The 13,169-nt window shown below is 36.2% G+C and overlaps 1 protein-coding gene across 1 annotated transcript in view; it reads left to right on the top strand.

Annotated features, from left to right (window-relative positions):
• Positions 1-13,169, top strand: part of ctnna2 (catenin (cadherin-associated protein), alpha 2) — a 355,646-nt gene that overhangs the window by 57,240 nt on the left and 285,237 nt on the right. Inside the window, exons 3-6 of the mRNA XM_052602746.1 lie at positions 3,402-3,597; positions 7,425-7,591; positions 8,714-8,833; positions 9,622-9,888. Coding sequence (XP_052458706.1) covers positions 3,402-3,597; positions 7,425-7,591; positions 8,714-8,833; positions 9,622-9,888 — 750 coding nt within the window. The remainder of the gene's footprint in view (positions 1-3,401; positions 3,598-7,424; positions 7,592-8,713; positions 8,834-9,621; positions 9,889-13,169) is intronic.

Here is a 13,169-nt window from a genome sequence, read left to right as displayed (position 1 = left end):
TATATATATATATATATATATATATATATATATATATATATATATATATATATATATATATATATATATAACATTCAGCTTTCGTTTTGTTATTAAAAACTCTTTTTTTAATGATTGAGCAAACGATTAGGAATGACACAGATCCCTGTCCATGATTGCAAATTTGGTTACTTCCATTCACACTGAAACGCCTTCCGTTTACACTGAAAATTCACGTACATCCACATACGAAATAATATGTTTTTCTCATCTGAACTGTATACGTTAGTAAATGTTATTGTTCATGTATGCGCTCATCGAGTTTATATGTATGTGCGAGTGTTTAATAGGTGTATATGCACGGATCAAGTTTATATGTATATGTGAGTGTCTGTAGGTGTATGCACGTGTCAAGTTTATATGTATACTCAAGTTATTCACAAGTGTGTATGCATACATTGCTAACATTATATGTATTGGTATCGATTTCATATAAGTGTTCACGTATATTTTATATATATATTTTTGAACTTTCAGTAGTATGCATGTATATTCAAGTAATTTATAGGTGTATATGCACGTGTTTTATGTATGTATTGATAAGCGAACTTTGATTTAAATCCTACACGGCGCCTCATATTTTTGTGTCACTTTATAGTTTAAATACTTCTATTTGTTTTATTTTATAGTTTTGTTGACTTTTGCCGAATCATCTTTGAAATATAATGTGGAAGTGCAACTTTTCTTTTTTCACTGGACATTTTGTTGACGGCTTTGACAGGACTGTGGGCGTCTCCATGGAAACCCAGTCTCTGTTTGCTGATAAAACTCCAGGAGTGGAGTGTGTCTCCAATTAGACCAGAGCTGTCAGATGGACTTGGAGGACTTTGCATGAGTTGCAGTTGTGGTAACAGTTGCAGTTGTCTGTCTCTTAAACATTGTATCTTAAAACTTGTCCAAGTTTCACCCAAAATGTAAATGACTATTTGTTATCAAAATGAAGCCTCACTTTGCTTCATTAAAATAAATAAATAAATAAAAAGTCATTTGTTTTAATGAGAAATAGATCAGCAATGCATTGTATAGACATTACACAAAGGAGTTTTAGAAATAAATATTTTGATTTAACTTTGCATACATATTGATAATAAATGGGTACTAAAAAGTATTTTAAAGAAATACTAAATTAAATGTATTTCAGTAGGTGGCAGCAAGTCCCTATCATTCAGTCATTAATTCTACTGATTCATTCAGAAATGAAGTTTATAATTAACATTTTCAGCCCTAATAAATTCCATAATGATTATAGTATTAAGGTGCCATGGTATTTACATTTCAAACTTGATTCTGTCCATAGCTGCATTCTGCAGTCATATATTTTTATATTCTGAGGCAACTGTTTCCCAACATAACTGCCATAGTTTCATGTAGGAATCTTTCATCTTTTCTTCATGCTGAGGCCTTGCTGGGGTTTGCTTTATGATAATGATAGTCTCGACTGTGCATTTATCCCTAATGTATCATCTGAACTTTCTGAACTCTCTTTCTGAACGGAGAGTGTTAGATTGAATACCATTTCTCTTGTTTCTGTAATAAAGCTTAATGTAACATTTGCTGGCAATAATAACTGTTATGCCTTGCATTAGCTTTGCTTTGCAAATTTATTTCAGTCCTTTGTCCCAATATCTTGGTTTTTATTGTGATTAACCCAATCTAAGGTGAATTTAAAGATCACTTACTATGTTCTCCTTTAAAAGTCAGCTATATCATTTGTTTTGATTAAACATCTCTTAATGTAATCCAGTGTTATTCTGTGCATCAGCTTTGGGAATAACTGTGATAAATGTTCAGGCAAATGGGGTCTTAAGGTTTATCATCTGTATAGGCTGAGTTTGGACAAGGAACTCGAGTTAGTATAATTGTTGTACCATGGTAATTACATAGTGTGGGTGTCCTTGAACACACGCTCCCAGCAGAACCCTGCAGCAGAAAGTGAAAACCAGACACTGTTTTATGGACCTTTGAGAGCTTAAAGCTTGACTATTGAATGAGTAACTATACATCAAAGAAAATGTTTCTTAACAGCGCAGGGTTTTATTAGGAGTATGTAGATCTAATCGTGTAGACAAATATGGTAAATTGCCAGAAATGTCTGCAAGGCAAATAATCTCTTCTGTCAAACCCTTATGAAAATTAACCAGTTTTACTTAAAAAAAAAAAAAAACTGTGATTAAATGACAATCAATTGTTACGAATGCACACAGGAAACGAGAGATCCAAGCGCAGTATTTAATGGGGAATCCAAAATCACATCCAAAAACAGGCAAGAGGTCATAACAACAAAATCAGTCCAAAAACAAGAAACAAGAAAAACACAAGAGAACATGAGAAAGCCGGGTGACGGAAAACAAGGACTCCATGAAACAGATAAAAACAGACCGGTTTATATAGACAGGTGAAAACAATGAAAGTGGAGATAGCTGAGTGCAATTAACAGGTGTGCAATTAACAGTGATGAAGGTACAAAGGCTTTGTGGGAATTGTAGTGCCTGCAGTGGGGTGACTATGGAGAAATGAGACCACTAGTGGAGACCCAGGGAAACACAGACCAGACACTGTGACATCAATCAGCCAAAAAGCCATGGTTACTACACTTTTACTATAATAATATCTTGGTTTATTTTCTCAAGTGAAGCATATGTGTGTGTTAATTAATTAATTAATTAATTAATTATTCTATATTTTTTATTTCACATTGTCACCAAATTTGGTCGAGTTTGCTGACCTCTGCTTTAAATATCATAAAAACAATGAAAAAAAATATTTTATAACATTTTTATATTTCTTTCTTTCTTTCTTTCTTTCTTTCTTTCTTTCTTTCTTTCTTTCTTTCTTTCTTATTTACTTTTTTAATAATTCATTGGAATTAAACTGAAATATATGTCTTGACTTATATTTGTTCAACTAAACTAAACTGTATATATAAACCATTAAAAGGTTTAGATTGGACACTTAATTTGCATGGTGCTGATAATTCCTGTTTGGGTTTTAATGGGAAGGTTGAAGGGGACACTAGGGCTTTGCTCACACAGACGTGTCCTTGCGGTTGACTGCATTTTTTAATTGTTGGTCTGTTTATGCGTTTACTGAAGATGTATGTCTTTGATTGTTGTGAGCAGCCTCTTACCTGTTCATAATTCTGAAAGCAGCAAACAAACCCAGCAGTTTTTCTGACCCATTGGTTTAGAAATAAACAAGCTCTGACTCAATCGTGCTTGTGTTCATCACTCATTATCATTAAAAGTGTCAGATGTTGCTAAACCAGCTTTATATTTATGCAGTTTTGTCCAAATGTGATTTAAAAACCAGCCTTTTGGTAACTTTTTACATCCATCTTCATCTGTGACTCCTCTCGTCCACAGGTGACCACCCTGGTCAACACCAGTAACAAAGGCCCGTCCAGTAAGAAAAAGGGACGCTCCAAGAAAGCTCATGTGCTGGCTGTGTCTGTGGAGCAGGCGACCCAGAACTTTCTAGAAAAGGGCGAGCAGATTGCTAAGGACAGCCAGGACCTGAAAGAGGAGCTGATCGCAGCTGTAGAGGACGTTCGCAAGCAAGGTGAGCAGCCTTTTATCACCCTGAGATACTGTCCCCCCAAAAAACTGCTGCTTATTTGTTCCAACGTCCCACTAAGCAACCAAACATGTACTTATATTAAACCTCCAAGGATGGTGTGGCATAGTGGCTAAAGCTCTGTCTGTTAGTTCTGTTTGGCTTCTTGAGAGAGGTCATGTGGGAACTAGTGAGACATCTTTCACATTATCTGACCCTAAGAGAAACTAACATGCCAGTTTGCTGCAGTTTGTAGACAACTAAGCTAGCGTTTTCTTTTCCTTCTTCACCTATAAGTCCAGCCTATTATTTACAGCCCATATCTGGCAGCACATTACACACACTCTCTCTCTCTCTTACCAAGTTTTCTCTCCTTTCCTTTCTTTAACGACTTGACTGAAGTTAGTGTTTGCTCAGCCAAATTACCTCTATGAAAATGGCAAACAGTTATTGATGGTGTTTCTCACAGCATTTATCATCCCATAAACACAGCCAAAGAGCAGTTATGAGCTTGTGAAGGAGAGAAAAAAAGCCCCCAAAAGCTGAAATGTATAATCTGTCATTGTATCGTATTAATAATCATCTGTTTTCTCTCTCTTTTTTGTTTTTGTTATGTTTTTGTTTTGAGGACTCTTTGATGAGGTAATGAATGTGAAATCCTCATTTAATTTGTTTAGTTTGGTGGTGGATTCAATTACTGGCTAATATAATATTAATCGGAGTCTGTAGTGATTCTATTTCTTTGTCTTGGTATTTACATATGAACTAATTCAGAGGAAAACGAAGAAGAAAATCAGTTTAAGAGAACCCTACAAATATATATATATATATATATATATATATATATATATATATATATATATATATATATATATATATTTTATAGTTCTCACAGTCATGGGGAACCTTGAAATATTGGGAAATTTTTAAATAAGGATTTCCATGTAAAAGTCATGAAATATAATTATAATGGTGCATTGCTGTCATGTAATGCAATATTACTTCCCCCACTGTATTTATAAATAATAATAAATAAAAAAATTAAAAAATCGTACTTATGGTAGTATATATATTTTCCACGCCGTGATTTTGTCAAGTAAGACATGTTCCTGGATCAACATCTTCTGATGATCCTGGATCAACATTATCGTCCAAAAATATAGACTTAGTCCAATCCCTACCTCTAAACCTAACCTTCCCCATAATTTATTCCTAAAATCAGTGGGAAATGATAGCTGATTAACAAGGGTGTAGAAATACCTGATCCTGACTGTAAACCTAAAACTGACATTTCCTCAAAAGTTATATCTTAACTCTGATTGGTTAATTGGAATGTTGTTCCAGGATCAACAAGGATGTTGATCCAGGAACATGTTGTACTTGGTGAAATCACGCTCGCCCCAGTCATTTCCCTGTTCACTGAGTTTTTAAAGTAATTTGTGGTGAAAATACACAAGCATTCTCATATCTGCAGTGAAGGGACTGGAACACTGACAGATGGAGACTAAAGCCAAGCAGCAGAATGAAGTGTGTTAAAATACTCTGCGTGGACCATTAGCAAGCTGACCTTTAGCTGGGATGAAGTTAATGAACACAGGTTGGGCATAATGATTCGAGTGACTTACCACTCCCAAGGCTGACCGTCTGTTGCTCTGTGTGAAACGGACAAAGACAATAATGAAAATGAAAATTAGAAATCAGTCTTTTTGATGTAGTTGTCACTTGTGTCCCCCAGTTATCGATTTATTCATTTAATGACAATGAAAAATAACTTTGCGAAACTTTCAAGCTAAAGACAATTAAGCTACTAGTAGTCAGTTATAAGACCAAACAAGCAGACACAAAAGATCTATGAAACACGGTAATTGTTTTTACTGTTGCTAACTGCTAATATGACAGTATTTAAAATATGCTGGCAGTTTCTCACCCTCCCATGTTAGGTCTTCAAAACAGAACTAAAAATTAAGTGCATTTTGTCCTGTCCAACTGGCGGTTAGTTTTTACTTTATTTAAGTTGTGACAATCCCAGTGGATGTAGTATAATGAAGCTTACAGTTCCTCCTCATTTAACAAAGCAAATTGTTGTTCATATAAAGTAGATAGAAAACATTGACCTCTTTCGAATCGTCTTGCAGGTCAGAAAAAATACCATTAATATCTCTGCATGACCGTCTTTAGAGAGGAAAAGTGTATTTGTGTGTGTGTGTGTGTGTGTGTGTGTGTGTGTGTGTCTAAAACCTTCAAATTCTCTCTTATCAAGCAGCATCTTGAAGAAGGCTGGCTGTCAACATTGTGTCTACTAAGATGATGTCTTCTCCATCTGGTTTATTTAAATCAGGAGAGATGAATCTACTGCCCTTGATGCCACACAGTTCTGTTTGTGTGGTTCAGTAGTTGGTAGATAGAATAACAAATTATTTCAGACAGGATGAGGTGAATGGTTTGAGTTTACTGTATAAATGCTTTTTTAACTTATGATTCAGTTTCTCTGGAGAAATAAGCACTGTACTCATTAAATATTGACTTGGGTATCACTAACACTCACTTTCAGTTATTCTAGGTCATCGGATGTAATACTGTCCGGAGCTTTGAAAGCAGGTTTAAAACAGGTTTTATTTGAAGATTTTGATTTCTAGGCCGTTAGCATGACTAAACATGATTGCAAAAATAAGGATTGTTTCAAGCAGCTTGGATAAGGATTTGTCTGAGTATATATGTCCTTTTGACTTGGTTAAATTGTACTGCGGTATGAGAGAGAGAGAGAGAAAGAGAGAGATAGAGTGATCGAGCTAGGATGGAAATGGTAATCCGTGAATGTAGAGCTGCCACAAGAATGCACAGAGCCAGAGGACAGTGCTGACATTTCCCCTGTAAAGTGGAGGGGCAGCAGCGAGGCACTGTTAAGAATAGCTGGCATTCTGTCGTTTCAGTTCAAAGTGTGAGAGAAGCAGCAGAACACATACGTACTCTAAAGTACAGCCGTATTTGTTATGTGCACGCACGTGTTCACCCACACAGAGCCAGTACAGGCTTAAAAAACAAATATTCTCGTTCGCTCTTTCCCTAGACTCTGGGAAGTCAGTCTGCCACAATGTTTCATCTCTGTATGTCGTTCTCAGATTCAGTGACATTTGCTAATGTCTCAGTCTGGCCTTTTGTAAGCTTTCATTAATCAACTCTGTCCCGCCTGCAGCTCCTGTTCAGATGGAAGGTGGGAGTCCACTTACTGTAGGGTCATTAATAGATTCTGTCAATGAACCTTGAGACAAATCGCTCATTTCTATTTTAGCAAGCATGCCACAGTAACATTCTGGCAGTCTGAATCAGTTTTAGGCCTAAGTAATACACATTAATACATAAAAAATGCTACTTTTGACAAAAAGAGTACTTCATAAATGTTCTGGAGGTGCATGGTCATCTAATACTGTCAGCCACAGTGGAAGGGTATTAAAGTCATCACCATGTCTTTATTATGTCTGCATACTGAGCTCTACTTTTGTGGTTAAAGTTCTGAAAAGTACGAATAGGAAAGTGCACTGCACTAGATTTCATTCACAATACAGTGTGACATAAAACTGGCACATTGTTTCCCAGACACCAGCAACCCCCTGTACACTGTTTTTTTTTTTTTCTTTCTTTCACTAATGAACACCCTTGGCAATCTTGCCTGTACTCGCAGTTTATTTCACTGGTTAACAGATGCACAGCTATTAATAAACCATCGACATGTCCATGCAGCTCTATTTGGTTCCGAATTAAAAATGCTAGACATGCTCAAGGGATTTGCCGTGTGGTAGAACTCGAAACATATGTTGTTTTGTGTCTGTGTGCAGGCGAGACGATGCGCGTGGCCTCCTCAGAGTTTGCGGATGACCCATGCTCCTCTGTGAAACGTGGCACCATGGTCCGGGCCGCCCGTGCCCTCCTCTCTGCCGTCACTCGCCTCCTCATCCTGGCTGACATGGCCGACGTCATGAGGCTCCTGGCTCACCTTAAGATCGTATGATCTCTTCTTATTCATTTCTCACCATCCATTTTTAGTTCAGTTTATTTGTGAAATGAATAACAATTTATCTGTCATTAATAATAGTTTTCTTACATTTATTTTGATTTTGATTTGTTTGTTTATCATGTCATACAGCCCTACTCTCAACTAACCACTTTAAGCATTGTTACTCCTTAACATTTACACGTGTACATGCATTAACCAAATTTGTGTTACCAGTGAGAGCTGTCACATGGAAAATTTATCTTTCATCTCGTCATCTTTCTTTTCCTTTTTCGTTTCGATTGAATGTTCAAAGCTGCTTCGCTGCAGTTGGTCTTCACCTCTGGTCACTATCCACCGGCTCTGAATGAGCAAGACCTGCCTCTCAATTGTTTCGATATCCAAGGAGACCCATTTTAAGGCCACAGGAAGTTATATTTATTATAGTACAAAGAAGCTGTCTTTATCTTGAGTCCTGCTGTTTATTTGCATATCACATACTGCTGAAGTGACAATGTCTTAGCATAACTTTACGAAAGACTGTTAAAATGCATAAATAATATTCTCAAATATCACTTCTCTTGCCTCTGGTCATCAGTTAGGCTCCATATTTTGCATTTGTATTTATGGTTTAGATAACTCTATTTTTAGCGCTTTTTGCTCTTATACATTCATTTTCACACCAATAATCCTTTGCTTTTAGTTGCACTTTTCTGTTTTCTTTAGATTTTTTTTTTTCTTTTCTCACTGGCACTAAGGCAACTAACACAACTTATTTTTTTTATTTTGTAGTTTAGGGTGTTCAAACCACTTCTTTTTTTTTTTGTTCAGCGGCCTTACTGTTATATAACCACTAAACAAATTTGAGAACTAAGATCTGTAAAACTTGAAGGCTGCAAAAGGATAACTTTTAGAGTGTAGGATGTGGCTGAGAAACTTTTAAATGTCCCACAAGGGACTAAGCACCTCCATGTTCTTCCGCTAGTCTCATTATGGAGAGTGAAAGCTGTCAGAATTATATGTGTCCCAGGAGAACCAATAGTAAGCACTACAAAAGTCACTCAACCACATCAGTTAAAGTGCTTTATGGATGTTTCTATTATCTTTCATTTTATGGATGATGTTGGTTTACAGGTGGAAGAAGCTCTAGAAGCCGTCAAGAATGCCACCAATGAGCAAGACTTGGCCAATCGCTTTAAGGAGTTTGGGAAAGAGATGGTCAAACTCAACTATGTTGCTGCTCGCAGACAGCAGGTATTATTAAATGTACAGTCGCATGGTAAAGGATCTCTCAATAGTTCCAAACAAACACTGTCCGGATAGTTTTAAGTGGGACAAATGTCAGCAGCATATACAGATCAGTTTTCCGTAAATATTAATGCATTTGTTGCATTAATCATGTTTTCCTTAGTTCAATTTTGGAGGTAAGAGGGATGTCTCACATAACTTAGAATACATTTAAAGTATTCATGCATTAATTCATGCATTTTTTTTTTTTCATTCTACTATGGTCATAATTACTTATCCTAATGTTATCTCACGTAGTTCAAGTAAAGATGCACAATAAATGAATATGAATAAATGCCAGCAACCAACTGCACTCAACAAACTTTTTATTATGTATCGAGGTGGAGGGCAGATAATTGTTTTAATTTAATGGGCAGTCAGAGTTCAGGGTTGAATAATTGGTATAGCTTAAGAAACTTGTATATTTTTTATGAACACAAATGGCTACAGTTAATTTGATGTTAATTTGACATCTGTCTGTGGTAGCTATAGTGATGTGTCGCTTATGTTATCTAAGTATTATTAGAATTTAACTAGAAATGTTCTAACGATAAAACAGTCAATGGTCAAATGCACTTACAATTATATATTAAAAAAAAACCTGCGTGCTGACTATTTGCATAAAACACTAGATGGTTATGTTTTAAACAAATATAAACATCAGGAAGAAAATTGGATGTCTGTCAGTATATTATATCTGTGCATTCAGTCTTAAAGTGGCAGGTCTGAAACAGATATATGTGTGTGTGTCCCAGGAGCTGAAGGACCCTCAGTGCAGGGATGAGATGGCAGCGGCTCGAGGGGCTCTTAAGAAGAATGCCACTATGCTCTATACTGCCTCCCAGGCCTACCTGCGCCACCCAGACGTGGCTGCTACACGTGCCAACCGCGACTATGTCTTCAAACAGGTCCAAGAGGCCATAGGGGGCATCTCCAGCTCTGCCCAGGCCACTTCACCCACCGACGAGAAGCACGGGCACGCTGGCATCGGCGAGCTGGCCGCCGCTCTCAATGAGTTTGATGTGAGTACACTCAGGGTTCAGATATTGTTTATTGCAGCATATCCATCTGTAAGATGATGCAGTTTGTTAATTGTTTTTCAACGTTTTAAACAATCTCCTTATGACAGTTATTGTGTCAACTTTTAAGTATGCCATTGATAAATCGTTGTAGTCCCTGTTAAGGTGTTAACACTGGCTGTTTGGTGCTTTGTTCAGGAAGTCTAATTAAAAGGAAGTAAATTCACAACATTGGCCAAAAAATAAATAAATCTAGTTGAAGAAGTTATATTTTTAAAAAGTAGACTTCCAAGCTTCCATGCTTTCAAGCACCATAATCTGTAAATGTAACATTTTGAAAGTAACCATATTGTAGCAAACAAACCTCACCTGTCCTATCAGCTTTCTTTAAATGCTCTACTTTTTTCTACGACCTTTCTAAGGACAATATAACAAAAAACATGATTGGGAAACCATCACAGAAGTATTAACTTCCTGTCTGAGAATATTTTTGGAATATTAGGCTGCCATCTAGTGGTTATAAAGGTGAAATAAATACTACTATTTACAAATTTTACAACAATTTTTGAAAGTATGTAGTAAGTAATGAAGTTTGTTTTAAGACACCTTATAATGGTTGGAATATTATTTGTCTGCCCTCTTTTTATCTTCAATACTTTTTTTATCAGTTTAAATAGTGATAGACAGCAGGTGCTGGAATTTTCAAGGGCATAATTGACACACTAAATGTGTATGAATAGTATCAAATTAGTTTAGACACTCAAATGAGATGAATTCTCTTAGAATCCTAGTTGAAAATATGTTTTGCTGTTTATGTTGACTGGAAGCAATGCTGTGCAACAGTGGAAAAACATTCATCAAGAGAAACTGTAATAAAAAATGTTTTTGGGTCAGTTGTAGTAATTTTATGTTCTTTTATGTGATTTATATATATATATATGTTGAAAATTTAACAGATCGCAGTACATGTATATGTACATGTGCTATAACAATAAAATAACAAAAGCCTAAGATAAGTTGAGTAATTTGTAGACTGATGTTTTAAAATACTTTCTTCTATTTTAGTATGTTATGATGTAGTATATTCCGCTGCTGTCTAACACTGCTCTGCTTATGTTGATTGTAAATATTTTATTCACTACATATAGGTTTAGCTAAATTACAGTGCGATTATTATATTATTGTTTTTTTTTTCACCACATATCTCTGAATGCAGTGGATTTCTTTGATTCTGATGTATTTGATTTCTGGAAGAGGAATCACAGCTGGAGGTGCAATACGATTGTGAATTGTAGAAAAATCCCACTAATGTATATCTGTCTCCCAGACCTCCTGCATTTCCCATGAAGCTCAGACACCCAACATTCACAAACTTATTTATCAGAGTGAATATGCATGTGGATAGATATATTCTGACAGAAAATCTGTTTGAAAATGATGTGTGAAAATAATTGTCCTCTACTAGGGAATGTTCTGCTTTGATATTCATTCTGAGCCGGTTGTGAAGTAAGGTGTGTGTGTGTGTCTGTGTGAAGTGTCAGGTTTTGGCTGTTTTATGGCACAGTGCACTCTGCACTGTTGGGAACGTTACTTTAAAAAAGTAATTAGTTATAGTTACTCACTACTTGTTCCAAAAAGTAACTCAGTTAGTAACTGAATTACTCTATAATAAAAGTAACCCATTACCAGGGAAAGCAACTATTTGCGTTACTGTAAAAAAAAAAAAAAAAAAAAAAGTTGCTATATGTCAAAGATTTTTTTTTTTTTGAGCAGTTTCCACAAGTCAGTTTAAATGAGTAGAACAGACAGGTGTTCGTACATAACTTTCGATATTTATTGCACGTCAAAAGACAGCAAGAGTTTTATCCTGCACTTCAAGTATTATCTTTGTAAGAAAAGTGTTTTGGGCCACTGGCTTTGTAGATGTGTGTGTCACACATTACATGCACATTCTTGCCTTTGACCACAATCAATTTGAAGTAGTGCTTATATCTCCACCTTGAAAATGCCAACTTTGCATCGGATTGCTCCTGAGTCGCCATTTCTGCTGCTGCTGCCAATCTCTGTGTAGCTGTTGGGTGTGTGTGTGTGTGTGTGTGTGTGTGTGTTTGGCGCTGCTGGCGCTTGGCGTGTGTGCCGGCATGTGTGTAAAAACACTGGCTCTGATTGGCTACCATGAAACACATGACTCTGCCTTAGCCAATCATAATCGCTCATCTCGTTTTTAACCCACCTCCACACTCGCTGTGTGAGCCAGGGGTGCGTTCGGATTACATAGTTTATTAAATCAATGCATTAAAGTAACGCACCGCATTTAACTTTCAGTAATGGTAACGGCGTTGTAACGACGGGAAAAGTAATTAGTTAGATTACCCCGTTACTGAAAAAATAACCTCGTTACCTAACGCCGTTCTTTTAAACGCCGTTATTCCAAACACTGGCACTCTGTGACACGTTGTGGAATGCAAAAACCTGTAAATAATTACTACTGTATGTTTGATAGTTCGTGTTTGCATGATGTTGATAGGCTAAAAGTTGCTGGCATATTTCTTTGTAATTGTTACGCAACATTTACTGTTAATAATAGTCAACTGCTGGTCTCATACTTTCAGTCATTTTCCTTATGACCTCTAAATGGAATGTCTCCATTTTGGCTAAGAAATACTTAGCAGTTTTCTTATGTTATATTATTTCTGAAAAAACTGTATACGACAAGTTTGACACGTTTAATGTCAATGTTTGCTTTTCCATATAAAAGCAAATCACCCATGCCTATTATAAATATTTTATATAATTAAAATTAAAAGCTACCTTCCTGTGTCATTGCACATAGCTGTGTTTTCCATCGTTACAAGGTCATAACGATTGTTAAAATTCTGTATTACCTTGTACAGTGAAAGTAGTAATGATATTTTTCTAATAATGTTCACCTATAGCCAGTGCCGGATATTGATATGTATTTCCTTTTGTTTTGAAATAACACCAAGTCTCTATTGTGAGGAAATTATAAACAAATTGTTGTTTATTTATTTATTTTGATTAGTTTTGAGCATTAGTTCTCCACTATATATTTTTTTACTAAGTGTTTCATATTGAATCTAGGGGGTAATCTATTAGACTGTGGCCCTCTCAAAAAATGGCACTCTAGACCCTCATGGTCCTCCTCTGAGTCTGCACTTTCTTGACGCAATGCCACTTTGATGGTCGGGTAGAAGTCTGCTGCGAAGCTCCCCCCAGTGTGGGCTCGGCAGAAGTGCGGATTGAGGGCGCATAACAGCTGCAAA

This window comes from Carassius gibelio, chromosome A1 (assembly GCF_023724105.1).
Source record: "Carassius gibelio isolate Cgi1373 ecotype wild population from Czech Republic chromosome A1, carGib1.2-hapl.c, whole genome shotgun sequence".
NCBI lineage: Eukaryota > Metazoa > Chordata > Actinopteri > Cypriniformes > Cyprinidae > Carassius > Carassius gibelio.
Note: the sequence above shows the minus strand (reverse complement) of the source record. Positions and strands in the feature narration are given on the sequence as shown.